Source organism: Medicago sativa, chromosome 2 (assembly GCF_051527215.1).
Source record: "Medicago sativa cultivar Bolivia chromosome 2, Bolivia_mono, whole genome shotgun sequence".
Classification (NCBI taxonomy): domain Eukaryota; kingdom Viridiplantae; phylum Streptophyta; class Magnoliopsida; order Fabales; family Fabaceae; genus Medicago; species Medicago sativa.
The window spans coordinates 77455975-77471591 of record NC_140750.1 but is presented as its reverse complement, the minus strand read 5'-3'; the positions used below and the strand labels follow the sequence as shown (position 1 = coordinate 77471591).

General features: G+C 37.0%; 3 protein-coding genes and 2 pseudogenes across 5 annotated transcripts; 1 reads left to right on the top strand and 4 right to left on the bottom strand.

Annotated features, from left to right (window-relative positions):
- Positions 1-1917: 1917 nt before the first annotated feature.
- On the top strand, positions 1918-4871 carry LOC146950975 (scarecrow-like transcription factor 11 (SCL11)). Its single transcript, XM_085746928.1, has 5 exons — positions 1918-2051; positions 2203-2306; positions 3968-4049; positions 4153-4238; positions 4442-4871. The coding sequence occupies exons 1-5, from the start codon at positions 2010-2012 to the stop codon at positions 4689-4691; spliced, it is 564 nt and encodes a 187-aa protein (XP_085603054.1). The 5' UTR covers positions 1918-2009; the 3' UTR covers positions 4692-4871.
- A 1604-nt stretch (positions 4872-6475) lies between these two features.
- LOC146950974 (scarecrow-like protein 30 pseudogene) lies at positions 6476-9007 on the bottom strand (annotated as a pseudogene). Its single transcript, XR_015027753.1, has one exon. The product of XR_015027753.1 is annotated as a scarecrow-like protein 30 pseudogene (transcript).
- A 749-nt stretch (positions 9008-9756) lies between these two features.
- Positions 9757-11131, bottom strand: LOC146950973 (scarecrow-like protein 11). Its single transcript, XM_085746926.1, has one exon. The coding sequence runs from the start codon at positions 11129-11131 to the stop codon at positions 10025-10027; it is 1107 nt and encodes a 368-aa protein (XP_085603052.1). The 3' UTR covers positions 9757-10024.
- A 174-nt stretch (positions 11132-11305) lies between these two features.
- On the bottom strand, positions 11306-11995 carry LOC146950972 (uncharacterized). The gene has a single exon (XM_085746927.1). The coding sequence runs from the start codon at positions 11993-11995 to the stop codon at positions 11306-11308; it is 690 nt and encodes a 229-aa protein (XP_085603053.1).
- A 723-nt stretch (positions 11996-12718) lies between these two features.
- Positions 12719-15202, bottom strand: LOC146950971 (scarecrow-like protein 30 pseudogene; annotated as a pseudogene). Its single transcript, XR_015027752.1, has one exon. The product of XR_015027752.1 is annotated as a scarecrow-like protein 30 pseudogene (transcript).
- Positions 15203-15617: the final 415 nt, after the last annotated feature.

Sequence of the window (15617 nt, the reverse complement as noted above, 5' to 3'; positions counted from 1 at the left end):
GATTAAACATCAAACTATCCAGTCGTAACTTCCAATCGTTTAAAACAAGGACATTTTAGACAATTGGGGGGGTTAGTGAGCAATTTCCATCGTTTTTTAGCCTTGTGAAAGGCCATTTGTACCAAACCAAAAGAATTTTGCTCTCCCCCTGCACAAAACACTCGCGCTCTGCAACTTTGCCGAAAATACCCCTGCGTTAGTTAAGTAACGTACGTGTTAAATGATGCGCTACTTAACTAATGTTGCGCTACTTAACTAACGCAGTGTTAGTTAACTCACGCTACATGATGTCTTAAATAAGGCAGAACACCTCATTTCCTCATTTCTCATCTAAAATCTCAAAAAATCTCTAAAATCTCTCTCAAATCACTCAACACCAAAATTCCTTCAAGTTCAAATCAAACAACACTCCAATAACAAGTAAGTTTTCATAATCAAACACCATTAACCTTTTCTGTTTATATGTTGTATTTTTTCTCTTAAATTAGAAATTTTTTAGATTTAGGGTTTGTTTAAATTTTGGTTTTTTTGGCAAGAAATCATACAATGTTTACATGAAAATGACTTGTGTTGCTTAAATGTTTAGATGTTTGCATGTTTATGTTGTAGTTTTGAGTTTTAGAGATTTTTTTTTAGATTTAGGGTTTGTTTAAATTTTGATTTTGCTTGCAAGAAATGATACAATGTTACATGTAAATGACTTATGTTGCTTAATTGTGGTTAGATGTTTGCATGTTATTGTTGTAGTTATGAGTTTTAGGGTTTATGTATAATTTGCACTCCAAGTGTTTGATGAAATGTTTGAATTAATTTTTCATTGATTGTTTTTAATTTCTTATTGTGTAGATTTGAAGCAATGATCGGGTGGATCGACGTTCATGCACAATTCAACGGCGGAGAACCTCAGAGGTTGAAGGTTCGGTGCCTTGGTGTAACGTTAAGAGGTCTCAAGGATGAATTGAATGAATTCAACTAAGGAGTCAACTCCGGAGACACAAGGAGGGTGGAATACATTCGGTATAAACGTCCAACGCTCGACGAGGGGAGAGTATCATTCACTTGGGTGGAATTAAAGAATGATGAAAACGTGACAAGCATGTTTTGGGAGCACAACATGTTCCAGTGGATCGATATGCGTGTAACGTTGCTGAGATCAACTGAAGATATCATCAAAAGTTTGATTCCGCCAGAAGATCGTGATTAGGTAGGGAAATGCACCTTCCAACTACAACAATTGTCTTCCTATGAATTGCGTAAATCAAACTTGCCAAACGACAGTTCCCAAGCATTCACCCAGAAGTTTTATTGTTCATTTCAAAAGATAAAATTCTTGTTAGGCTGATTTAAATGAAGGTATTGAAGTGTCAAGGAATGGACCTCATTCTTTTGACACTTGAATACCATCATTTAAATCAAGTCTAACAAGAATTTAATCTTTTGATTGAAACAATAAAACTTTCGGGTGAATGCTTGAGAGCTGTTGTTTGGCAAGTTTGAATTTACCCTATTCAAAGGTAAGACAATTGTTGTAGTTGAAAAAACTTAACAAAAACGTGCAAAACCAATTAAAATGCATTGAACAAAGTCCAAAAAACGTGTGTTCTTGAGCTCTAACCACCGGCCAACTTGCGTGAGTTAACTCGCGCACATGCCAGTAGTGCGTGAGTTAAGTCACGCAGAGCTATAAGTTGCGTTAGTTAAGTCACCGCGTGACTTAACTAATGCAGGGGCATTATCGTCTTTTCAGCTGGGTGCGAGCGAAAAGTTCGGGGGTACAACAGAAATCAAACCAAAATTGATGAATTAGGCCGGTCCAATTCTAGAGATATCCCCCTTAAATTTTTCATCTGAAAGGACAACTTAGTAATTTCGCGTGTCGAGTTGAAACAGAATAAAACAACAACAAATAGAACCGCGTTCACAAATCAGATTTGGAGGAACTAGGTTAAGGTTGTTGGTCGCATCGCAGTGTTCTTCAGAGAAAGCGAAAAATCTGAAAGCAACTTACAATGGCAAAACGAGAGCTTTCAAGCGTTTTGAAGAACTTGAAGGTAACAATAAACCAAACCCAAATCGTTATTGTTGATTTTTTTTTGTTCTGAGGATTTTTCTCACTATTGATTGATTCAAGTTTGAAAGTGAAAATTCATGTTCTTATTAATGATGTTGTTCTTTGTTTTCTTTTCTTTTGGTGTTGAATAGTTCATGCAAAGAGCAGCTGCAAGAGAAGAGAAAGTTGAGAAAGTAGAAGAAGAGGTCAAGCATGATGTTAGTTTTGGTTCAACCCCAACAATTTCTAGAAAATGGTATTTTTTTTCATTGAATTCAAATAATGTGTATTGTTTTTATTTTTTAATGCATATTGGTCATGAATTCTGGGTCTGTTTACCAATTTTGAGCAATGACTGATGTACATATTAGAATTGAAATTCACGGTCTTCTGTGGATTTGAAATTGTTATATGAAAATTTGAATTTATCTTGGTGTTGTCAAATAGTGGCTATAGCGCGGTTTAGTTCAAATTGGATTTGTTGTCCTCTTGAAATTGTCAACATTAAATTTTGTATTTATCATAGTGTTGTCAAATAGTGGCTATAACGGCGCTATTCAGTACAGATTGGATTTGTTCCCAAATAACGGCTATAGCGTAACTGAGTTTGAACCAGTGTTATCAATTGCGGATCGCGGAAAACAGATGTCTTTTAAAATTTTGCTTTACTGCCGCGCTATGGTGCTGCAGTAACGGCTATTTAACAACACGTTGTACTAAATCTCTGATTGTGGAACAACATCGATTGATTCAAATTCTGCTATGCTATGGTGCTACAATTTGACAACACTGATTTTAACAAATTGCTATTGTTCTGCGATACACTCAATTTAGTACGAAGTGTTGTCGAATAGTGGTTATAGTGATGCTATAGCACTTGGCATAGCAAAATTTGAACCTGTGATACACGATTGACAACATTGATTTATCTCTCTTCTGTAGTCAAATGTTGATATGCAAATTTTGTTAAGTGAAACTTTATGATGTATTTCTAATGTGAAAATTTATCTCCCGATATCAATTTACAGATTTTGTATTTATGTATTGTCAAATACCATCTATACGGCGCTGTTTGGTACAAATTTGATTTGTTGTTCACTCGTCCTCTCAAACTTGTCACATTAAGTTTGTATTTACTTTACTGTTGTCAAATAGCGGCGCTATTTAGTGTACAAATTGTATTTGTTCAAAAATAGCGGCTATAGCGTAACTGTATTTGAAAAAATTGCTATTTGATATTCGATTTAATACAAGTGTTGTCAAATAGCGATGCTGTAGTATTGTAGAATAGCAAAATTTGAACCAACCAGTATTTTTTGCAATATTCGATTGACAATACTGATTTATTTCTCTCAGTAATTAATATTGATTTGTGAATTTTGTGAAGTTAAACTTTCTGATTTATTTCTCATGTGAAATTTTTTTCTATGGTTTTCTATTGATAACTTAGAATAATTAATGTTTTCAAAAGTTTAGATGCGTAATTGCAATCGTTTTTCATGTTATTGGTATCCAGTATTACTTATAAGCTACCTGTTCAAAGTTCAGAGTTTGAAATTATTTGATTTGATGTGTTTTGTGTAAAATTATGCTATCAGTTTCTCGTTATTGCTGTTAACTGAAAGATTGGTTTTTCAATTAATTAGTAAGGCTTTGTTTCTGAATTTCTGAATTGCGAGATGGTGTGCAGGAATTATTGGTGGAATATGGGCATCTAATGTTTACTTACATTCATATAGCCCTATATATTTGACAAATCTTTGCCTTTTTACATTATAAAATAGCAAATATTAAATAAATTTTGAAACAATGTCTTCTAAAATTTGACAGTTCTGATACACAACTGTCTCTTATCTACAATTACTTTCTTCATCTTTTGATTTGTTTTCTATCTCACGGCTTTCGACATATATGTAGTGTGGTCATAGTGGAAGGTGATCCCCGTCCTGGAGCATTTAAAGGTCGAATGTCATTTCAAAGTTTTAATCCAACTGTTGATGTGAGTTTGAAGATAAAAAATTTAAACGCCTGTTTTCTTTATATCTTGTGCTTCTTATTTTGATCATATTCCGAATTCTAATGCTGTAGCCTTGCCTTTGTAGAAATTAAATGAGGAAGAAGTAAAACTTAATCAGCCCGTAGCCAAAACTAGCATTTCTAGTAATCAAAATGCAAATGTGTCTGTTAGGTGGGTTTCTTGGTCCAAACTGCAAATTAGATATCTGATTTTGTTCTTTTTTTCCTCCAAGGGTCTGAAGATTCTCTATCTATTGTTTTACTTTCTAATATACTTCATGGCTTCATCTTTTATTAACATTACCATACAAACATTGCAAATACTTCCTCTCACGTACTGTGTGTATAAATTTATTTCTGTTTGTGCTGTTTCAGAGAAAATAACTCTTCAGCAGAAGGTTCAGAAAGTGCTAGCGTGAACAAAAAGAGTTATGAGGTTAATGGAAATGGTAAAAGGAAACAGTCTGAAGATAATGAAGCACAATATCCTAACAAATCACCAAACAATGATCAAGGGAACAAAAAATCATCGCCGAACAATGGTTTGGGTTCTTTCAAAAAACCGTCTGGAGATAAGCTAGACTGGAATGTTCTTAGATCATCTAGTGTCAAGCAAAATAGATGAGTTTGTTGATTAGTGTATTTCTTAAACAAATTAAGCTAGGTTTGGTTTTGTTTCTGGCCCTGAGCTTTTATGTCTGTATTTGTGGTTCTATTAGGCTGTTTTCTATAAGATTTGACTTCTCTAAAGTGAGGAGTGTAATTTAAAAGGTAAAGTGTAAGGTTTGAAGCATTTCTTTTTCGACATCTAAAGGTTGAAGTTTTCATTTTTTCAACATCTAAGGGTTGAGGCATTGATTTCAAATGCTATTTTGAAAAACTAATACATATGTATGACAAACTATCGAGATGTGAAATCTCATTCAATAACTTCGCAATCAATGATTTTAATGTTAAACTTTATCGTTTAAAATACATTATTCGCGCTAGAGGAGTCAAGTCTTTTTATATGTTATAATCACATTCAGAGTTTGTTCCTATGATACCTAATCTAGTTACAATACCTTTTATATGGCCAAAAGTCTTGTCAGTGTGTTTTTTAGTATCGTATGTTATACTTAAAGAAACTGTTTGGCTTCATAGAAATTTGATTTTAGCTATGATATTTAAGTTGTTTTAAGTAAAATATAATCCATTTTCGTTAAAACTGCATTTTTTGTGCTTCTCTTTTAAACTCCCCATGCACACCTTCCCGCCACCCCAACTACAGGTGCACTATATCTCCTAAACACCAGAAGTGAATCAAAACCTAGCATCCTGTCACAATTTTCACATAATCTTCTAAGCTAAATTCTAAATCTGTGACATAGTCCACAAAAGGTTTTGAGATTATTGGCCAAATTAAAACCTACAGGTTGTTCATGAAGTTGGAAATAATCAATTCCTTTTACAATTATTTTAGGAGGACATACTTGTACTTCAGGACTATTTAAAGGGGCCATTGTTGTTGTACACCAGATGGTAGTTGAAGGATCTGGATTGGTGTGGTCAAAAGTTACTACAATATGAATATCATGGTTGTTAGATCAAGATCAAACAATCTATATTCTAACTTTATCAAATCACATGTTAAATAAAACATCTTGATCTAACAATCACGATCTTTTGCTTGCAGTGACTTCATGGTGCTCTGATTACACCCAATCCAAATCCAATAGTTGAGATACTCCTTAAACTTGAAGACAAACATGGGAAGATGTGATGCAATACAGAAGGTCGGAAGTTATGAAGCAATCAAAGTAAGGATGAATTTGAGCATTAGATCTTGCAGTTAAAAACTTTCTGTATTTGAATTTTATTGCGTGCCTTTTAGATGGTTCCTGCCACTGATATGTTAACTCGCAAATATTTGATTTTTAACAACAAAAAAATAAGAAAAGAGGGAAATACAGATTCATAGTGCAGAATTGAGGTGTACATTGTAAGTTCTGACTTGTTTCTGCAGAGCAAAACATGGTAACTCTCAATGAAGGTATGCTTATCTATCAAGTAACTTTTAAGAAAAATACTGTCTTTTACTTCCAAGTCTTCTAAGGGGTAACCTTGGCGCAACTGGTAAAGTTGTTGTCATGTGACTGGAAGGTCACGGGTTCAAGTCCTGGAAACAGCCTCTTGTATAAAATACAGGGTAAGGCTGCGTACAATACACCAATCATGGTGGGACCCCTTCCCGGACCCTGCGTATGCGGGAGCTTTAGTGCACCGGGTTGCCCTTGCCCTTTACTTCCAAGTCTTCTAACCATAAAACTGCTGTTATTTTCTTTGATGTATTACTGCCATTTCTTAGTTCTGTTTTTATTCTGATGTTCTTTTCCTTTTTCTTTTCTCATGATTAGTAGAAAATTTGTGTTTCATAAAAATAAGATTGTCATGCTATATAACATCTAGGAAGTGAATTGTACATTAATATATGAAATGAAAACTCAAATGGAGAAAGAGAAATAGAAAAGGAAAATTTCAATGCATTTTTTTCAACAGGTCTAAGAGTGGATTAAATATGATACTAGCACAAGACACCTTTTGGACATTTTGCTTAAGCAGGAACCCAAGCTGATAAAGCATTCAAAATGCGTCCCTTCCATCCCTGCAAAACCCACTTACCATCCACATCGACTACAAAATCTTTATGGTATTCCTTCACGATTGTTTTCGTTTCATTCACTAAATCAGAATCCAACCTGATTTGCTTGAACCCAGCTCTCTTATTCCTGACCTGCCACTGCTTGTAGGTCTCAGGCCTTTCAACCCTTTCTGCACCCTCACAAGCTATAACATTTATGGCATCTCTTCCAAACAACCCTCTCTCAAGCATCGATCTCTGCATGTCTTCACGAGGCACGTTAGCCTCAAACATATCAAACAACGATGAGAAGTGGTAGAGTGCTTCCTTAAACCGAGTTGGGAAAAACGGTGCGCTATAACTTCCATTGGCAACTCCATGGAAGAAGACTTTTGGATTAATCTTCCTGATCAGCTTCAACACAGCTTCTCTTGGACAATTCAATGCCACAGTTTCATCAGGAAGGTTCTTCAGTCTGTACAAACAGCTAACAAGAGTTATTTCATTCCTGTCTATCTTTAGATCCTCGAGGCAGATGGTTTCCCATTTCTGTGCAATGAAGTTGTATTCAAATGGTACATTGAACTTCTTGCAGTAGTTTGCTAGACGCCGTCCGGTTTCCTCCACCCTTTCTGCAGGTCTAAATCCTGGCCGAGGAAGCTCAATTCCTGTAATTCGAAGCTTTGGAGGACCACCAGGTCTTAATGATAGTCTTCTGACGAGGCATGGCCACTGGAAACCATAGAAAATTCCAAAATCAATAACATGAACGCTGCTCTCGTTCTTCACTATTTTGAAAATCGTTTTGGTTAGCAAAGTATTTGTCACTCTCTGCAAAGGAGACGCGGTAACAAATAGTTTGTAAGCTTTCAACATATCTCCAGCAGTTGCCACATCAAGAGGCTGATATGATGGTGTCTCAGCAGCCAATCTTATCTCAAGACCATTAGCAAAGTAATGAGCTAAACGCTGGAGTCCATCACCAAAAGGCGAAGAGTGTTGCCTAATCTGTTTGAGTAGCTCATCTGTATTCCTTTGATCGTAGCTCGCCACAGCTTGTGCACATTGATTTAGCATGGTCCACAAATCCACTGCCGCGGCATTGTTTGTCGTAGATGCTTTCTTCAAACGCGAATGTGTTTCCTTTGCCTTTCCTCCTGAATCAACATTATGTGATGCTTGTTGGTGTTGAGTGAGAGTCTTTCCTTTCTGATAAAGCAGTACCTCATCTAAAATCTCTGGTGGCTCTAATTCATCAGAGAAAATAGCTGAAACCTTGCTACCTCTTCCCTCTTGTTCATTACAAGTATCATTATCACTATCCATCTTACGACTTCTTTTTTCTGGTTCTGTTGAAGGTAAAACTTCTTCCACCGTCACTGGCTGAATGTCATTCCAACTCCAAGTTCCGTTGTGAAAATGGTTAGCACCTTGTGTCTCGATGACAACTGGATCAGCTTCTGTCAAGTCATAGTATTTATTTTCTATTAAAGGACTTTGTAGTTGTATGGAAGAAGATTTGAATTCGACGACATGGTTGACCAAGTTAGATTCATATGAGTTATCAGCGATGCAGCTGCTGCCACTTCTCTCAAAACTAGCAGCGCGATCGAAATTTCCATCTGGGTCAGTGCTATCATTTGGTGAAGGCTGGTTATGGCCAAGAACATCGTAGAAGGACTTTTCAGCGGCCTGAAGTCTTAAACATTCCTGCAGCATGCAAGGTTTTTGCTCCAAGTCATCTTCTTCATCCATGAGGATGTCATTTATGTATCTTAGGATGTTATTGGAATATCTTGTCGGTTCCAAGGATTGTCCATTTGAGCTTGTGCCAGAAGAAGAAGGTGAAGATGGTAAATCTTCTAATTCAAACCCATTTGTTACTTGGTTTACTGAGTTTGGAACACTAAAATCTTGCAGAAAAGTGTTTGGAGAAAGCATATTGAAACAAGGCTAATATCAAAATTGAAACAAAAAACTCAGACTCTTACAATATATGTTTTGGAAGATTGTGTCTGAGAAGCCAAGAATATTCATCTGATTAGGAAAACTTTGATGAATCAACTAAAACATAGACAGAACAAAAACAGAAGCAGGAAAAGATAGCATAGTTGATTGATATATTTGATAACAGCAAGAAAACATGATTCATAAAACTAAATAGCCGACTCTATTTTGGATGATAATAATGATGATGATATCTAGAATAGAACGAAGAAGAATGAATTAGAGTAAAAATATTGTAGACACTAGTGAATATAACCGTGGACAAACCTAGGAAAAGTTGCTATCTAACAACTGAAGAGGAGCTAACATTGTTTGATGAATTGGAGTCACAGCTTTGTTATATAGAATTCATAAATGATTCTTTCTTTGTACTAAGGAAGCTGCTAGGACGGAGTATCATAGCCGCCAACCCCTCTTTCTTATTATTTTATCTTATGATGATATATGATATGATATTATATAGTAATTGTACTAAGGAAGCATAGTAATTGTACTAAGGAAGCTGCTAGGAAGGAGTATCATAGCCGCCAACCCCTCAAGAGTCAGATGCAGGTGCACCCTTGTTCCCCAAGTCATTCGTCATAACCTGTTATTATATCTATTAGAAATCGTGGTTGGGCCTAACACAACCCCACAAAACCGGCTTGTGAGGTGAGGATTGCCCCCACTTATAAACAAATTGTCAGGCCAACTCCTAACCGATGTGGGACTCTTAACACACCCCCTCACGCTCAGGATTGCACATCTGAAGCGTGAACATAAATGACGGGTGGTCCGATAACGGTGAAGCGTGAACATAAATGACGGGTGGCCCGATAACGGAAACCTGATAACAGGTGGCCCAAAGAATCGTGAAGAGGCTCTGATACCATACCATATTAGAAATCGTGGTTGGGCCTAACACAACCCCACAAAACCGGCTTGTGAGGTGAGGATTGCCCCCACTTATAAACAGTGAGGTGAGGATTGCCCCCACTTATAAACAAATTGTCAGGCCAACTCCTAACCGATGTGGGACGCTTAACAATATCAATATATAAATCATTTGAAGTACTAACTTCAGTTTTGAATTCAATGTGATTGCATTAAAATGTGATCGATGTTTTCGTTGGTCCGATGATTCCATTCCATGATAGAATAGTAAGACTTGTCCTCTAATCTACATACATCTTTTTAACACTTGACAACAACAACAACAGATCATATCATAGATATAAAAATAAATTCCAATGAAAACAAATTCATTTTTCAATACAAAATTAGTATCTGTTGGTTCACTATCCCTTTTGTAACTTCAATCAACCATTCAAAACATCTTTTGGACATTTTGCTTAAGCAGGAACCCAAGCAGATAAAGCATACAAAATGCGTCCTTTCCATCCCTTTAAAACCCACTTACCATCCACATCGACTACAAAATCTTTATGGTATTCCTTCTTCACCATTGCTTTGGTTTCATTCACCAAATCAGAATCCAACCTGATTTGCTTGAACCCAGCTCTCTTGTTCCTGACCTGCCACTGCTTGTAAGTCTCAGGCCTTTCAACCCTTTTTGCTCCCTCACAAGCTATAACATTTATAGCATCCCTTCCAAACAACCCTCTCTCAAGCATCGACCTCTGCGTGTCTTCACGAGGCACGTTAGCCTCAAACATATCAAACAGCGATGAGAAGTGGTAGAGTGCTTCCTTAAACCGAGTCAGGAAAAACGGTGCGCTATAACTTCCATTGGCAACTCCATGGAAGAAGACTTTTGGATTAATCTTCCTGATCAGCTTCAACACAGCTTCTCTTGGACAATTCAATGCCACAGTTTCATCAGGAAGGTTCTTCAGTCTGTACAAACAGCTAACAAGAGTTATTTCATTCCTGTCTATCTTGAGATCCTTTAGACGGATGGTTTCCCATTTCTGTGCAATGAAGTTGTATTCAAATGGTACATTGAACTTCTTGCAGTAGTTTGCTAGACGCCGTCCAGTTTCCTCCACCCTTTCTGCAGGTCTAAATCCTGGCTGAGGAAGCTCAATTCCTGTAATTCGAAGCTTTGGAGGACCACCAGGTCTTAATGAAAGTTTTCTGACGAGGCACGGCCACTGGAAACCATAGAAAATTCCAAAATCAATAACATGAACGCTGCTCTTGTTCTTCACTATTTTGAAAATCGTTTTGGTTAGCAAAGCATTTGTCATTCTCTGCAAAGGAGACGCAGTAACAAATAGTTTGTAAGCTTTCAACATATCTCCAGCAGTTGACAAACCAAGAGGCTGATATGATGGCGTCTCTGCAGCCAATCTTATCTCAAGACCATTAGCAAAGTAATGAGCTAAACGTTGGAGTCCATTGCCAAAAGGCGAAGAGTGTTGCCTAATCTGTTTGAGTAGCTCATCTGTATTCCTTTGATCGTAGCTCGCTACAGCTTGTGCACATTGATTTAGCATGGTCCACAAATCAACAGCCGCAACATTGTTCGTAGTAGATGCTTTCTTCAAACGCGAATGTGTTTCCTTTGCCTTTCCTCCTGAATCAAAATTATAAGATGCTTGTTGGTGTTGAGTGAGAGTCTTTCCTGTCTGATAAAGCAGTACCTCATCTAAAATCTCTGGTGGCTCTAATTAATTAGAGAGAATAGCTGAAACCTTGCTACCTCTTCCCTCTTGTTCATTACTAGTATCATTATCATTATCCATCTTATGACTTCTTTTTTCTGGTACTGTTGAAGGTGAAACTTCTTCCACCGTCACTGGCTGAATGTCATTCCAACTCCAAGTTCCGTTGTGACAATGGTTAGCACCTTGTGTCTCGATGACAACTGGATCAGCTTCTGTCAAGTCATAGTAGTTTTTTTCTATTAAAGGAGTTTGTAGTTGTATGGAAGAAGAGTCGAATTCGACGACATGGTTGACCCAGTTAGATTCATATGAGTTATCAGTGGTGCAGCTGCTGCCATTTCTCTCAAAACTAGCAGCACGATCGAAATTTCCATCTGGGTCAGTGCTACCATTTGGGGATGGATGGTTATGGCCAAGAACATCATAGAAGGACTTTTCAGCAGCCTGAAGTCTTAAACATTCCTGCAACATGCAGGGTTTTTGCTCCAAGTCATCTTCTTCATCCATGAGGATGTCACTTATGTATCTTAGGATGTTATTGGAATATCTTGTCAGTTCCAAGGATTCTCCATTTGAGCTTGTGCCAGAAGAAGAAGGTGAAGATGGTGAATCTTCTAATTCAAACCCATTTGTTACTTGGTTTACTGAGTTTGGAACACTAAAATCTTGCAGAAAGGTGTTTGGAGAAAGCATATTGAAAACAAGGCTAATACCAAAATTGAAACAAAAAACTAAAACTCTTACAATATATGTTTTGGAAGATTGTGTCTGAGAAGCCAAGAATATTCATCTGATTAGAAAAACTTTGATGAATCAACTAAAACACAGACAGAACAAAAACAGAAGCAGGAAAAGATAGCATAGTTGATTGATATATTTGATAACAGCAAAAAAACAAGATTCACAAAACTAAATAGCCGACTTTATTTTGGATGATAATAATGATGATGATATCTAGAATAGAACAAAGAAGAAAATATTGTAGACACTAGTGAATATAACCGTGGACAAACCTAGGAAAAGTTGCTACCTAACAACTGAAGAGGGCTAACATTATTGGATGAATTAGAGTCACAGCCTTGTTATATAGAATGAGAATATAGAATTCAAAAAATGATTCTTTCTTTGTACTAAGGAAAGGAAGCTGCTAGGAAGGAGTATCATGGCCGCCAACCCCTCTTTGTTATTATTTTATCTTATGATGATATATGATATGATATTCTATAATATATAATACAGGATTGAGTGATAAGTGCTGTGTGATCCAGTCTTTGATTTTTCATGTTCTAAAAATATATGAAATAATATGAAGTGGTCAAACATGTGCAAGAGTCAGATGCAGGCGCACCATTGTTCCCCAAGTCATTCGACACAACCTGTTATTATATCAATATATAAATCATTTGAAGTACTAAATTCAGTTTTGAATTCATGTGAATGCATTAAAATGTGATCAATGTTTTCGTTGGTCCCATGATTCCATTCCATGATGGAATAGAAAGACTTGTCCTCTAATCTACATACATCTTTTTAACACTTGACAACAACAACAACAACAGATCATATCATAGACATAAAAATAAATTCCAATGAAAACAAATTCATTTTTCAATACAAAATTAGTATGTGTTGGTTCACTATCCCTTCTGAAACTTCAATCAACCATTCAAAACACTTTTTGGACATTTTGCTTAAGCAGGAACCCAAGCAGATAAAGCATTCAAAATGCGTCCTTTCCATCCCTGCAAAACCCACTTACCATCGACATCGACTACAAAATCTTTATGGTATTCCTTCTTCACCATTGCTTTGGTTTCATTCACTAAATCAGAATCCAACCTGATTTGCTTGAACCTAGCTCTCCTGTTCCTGACCTGCCATTGCTTGTAGGTCTCAGGCCTTTCGACCCTCTCCGCACCCTCACATGCTATAACATTTATAGCATCCCTTCCAAACAACCCTCTCTCAAGCATCAGCCTTTGCGGGTCTTCGCAAGGCACGTTAGCCTCAAACATATCAAACAACGATGAGAAGTGGTAGAGTGCTTCCCTAAACCGAGTCAGGAAAAACGGTGCACTATAACTTCCATTGACAACTCCATGGAAGAAGATTTTTGGATTAATCTTCCTGATCAGGTTCAACAATGCTTCTCTTGGACAATTCACTGCTACAGTTTCATCAGGCAGGTTCTTCATTCTGTATAAACAGCTAACAAGAGTTACTTCATTCCTGTCTATCTTTAGATCCTCGAGCCGGATAGTTTCCCATTTCTGTGCAATGCAGTTGTATTCAAATGGTACATTGAACTTCTTGCAGTAGTTCTCTAAACGCCTTCCAGTTTCCTCTGCCCTTTCTGCAGGCCTAAATCCAGGCTGAGGAAGCTCAATTCCCGTAATTCGAAGCTTTGCAGGACCACCAGGTCTCATTGAAAGTTTTTTGATGAGGCATGGCCACTGGAAACCGTAGCAAATTCCAAAATCAATAATATGAACACTGCTCTCGTTCTTCACTAAGCTGTAAATTGTATTGGTTAACAACATATTCGTCATTCTCTGCAAAGGAGATGAGGTAACGAATAGTTTGTAAGCTTTCAACATATCTCCAGCAGTTACTACATCAAGCGGCATATACGATGGAATCTCGGCAGCAAATCTTATCTCAAGACCATTAGCAAAGTAATGAGCTAACCGCTGAAGTCCATCCCCAAAAGGCGAAGAGTGTTGCCTAATCTGCTTGAGTAGCTCATTTGTATTCCTTTGATCGTCGCTTGCCACGGCCTGTGCACATTGAGTTAGCATAGTCCACAAATCCACAACTGTGGCATTGTTTGTAGTAGATACTTTCTTCGATCGCGAACGTGTTGCCTTTGCCTTTTCTCCTGAATCAACATTATGTGATGCTTGTTGGTGTTGAGTGAGTGTCCTTCCTTGCTGACAAAGAAGTACCTCATCTAAGATCTCTGGTGGTTCTAATTCATCAGAAAAGATAGCTGAAATCTTGCTACCTCTTCCCTCTTGTACATTACTAGTATCATCGTTATCATCCATCGCATGACTTCTCTTTTCTCTTGGTACTAATGAAGGTGAAACCTCTTCAACCATCACTGGCTGAATTTGATTCCAACTCCAAGTTCCATTCTGAAAATGGTTAGCAGCTTGTTGCTCAATGACCACTGGATCAGGTTGTGTCACACCATAGTAGTTTTGCTCTACTAAAGGAGTTTGTAGTTCCAAGTAGGAAGAGTCAAATTCGCCAACAAGGTTAACCGAATCAGACTCACATGAATTATCAGTGGTGCAGCTGCTGCCATTGCTCTCAAAACTAACAGTGCGACCGAAATTCCCGTCTAGGTCAGTGCTATCATCTGGTGAAGGATTGTTATGGCCAAGAACATCATAGAAGGATTTTTCAGCAGCTTGGAGTCTTAAACATTCCTGCAACATACAGGGTTCGCGCTCCAAGTCATCTTCTTCATCCATGAGGATGTCACTTATGTATCTGAGAAATGGATTGGAATATCTATCCGCTGCATACTGGGGATCTTCATCTGAGCTTATGACAGAAGAAGGTGAAAATGATGAATCTTCCAACTCAAACCCATTTTTTACATGGTTCAATGAGTTAGGAACACTAAAATCTTGCAGAAAGGTGTTAGGAGGAAGCATGGTGAAGCAAGGCTAAGCTAATACCAAAAAATTCAGACTCTTATAATAAGATGCTTTGTTCCTGAGAAGCCAAGAATATATGACTAGGAAAATTTTGATGAATCAATGAAACCAAAGACAGAAACAAGAAAATACTAATAAAAGCAAGAAGAATGAATTAGAATTGTTGGATGATTTGGAAAAACCTAGGAAAAGTTGATATCTAACAAGTGAAGAGGAACTAGCATTGTTGGATGATTTGGAGTCATAATCTTTGTTATATATAATTCATAAATGATTCTTTCTTTTGTACTAAGGAAGCTGCTAGGAAGGAAGGAGTATCATAGCCGCCAGCCCTTTTTTTTATTATTTTATTTTATAATATATGATATTATATAGTAATAATAATACAGGATCGAGTATGTGCTAAGTATATGATATCAGTAGCTGTTACTGTCACACATACACGAGAGATAGGTGCTGTGTGATCTAGTCTTTGATTTTTCCATGTCCTATATAAATAAATAAAAGTATAAGATAATATAAAGTGGTCAAACATGTGCACGTGTCAGATGCAGGTGAATCCTTGTTCCCCAAGTCATTCGTCACAACCTATTACTATTACTATTACTATATATCAGTATATAATATCAGTATATCATGTGGAGTAC

Coding starts and splice junctions, on each gene's coding strand:
- LOC146950975 (XM_085746928.1), top strand. CDS start 2,010: ATGGCAAAACGAGAGCTTTCAAGCGTTTTGAAGAACTTGAAG. Junction 2,307..3,967: donor CCAACAATTTCTAGAAAATG/GTATTTTTTTTC, acceptor ACATATATGTAG/TGTGGTCATAGTGGAAGGTG. Junction 4,239..4,441: donor AATGCAAATGTGTCTGTTAG/GTGGGTTTCTTG, acceptor GTGCTGTTTCAG/AGAAAATAACTCTTCAGCAG.
- LOC146950973 (XM_085746926.1), bottom strand. CDS start 11,131: ATGCTAAATCAATGTGCACAAGCTGTAGCGAGCTACGATCAAAGGAAT.
- LOC146950972 (XM_085746927.1), bottom strand. CDS start 11,995: ATGCTTTCTCCAAACACCTTTCTGCAAGATTTTAGTGTTCCAAACTCA.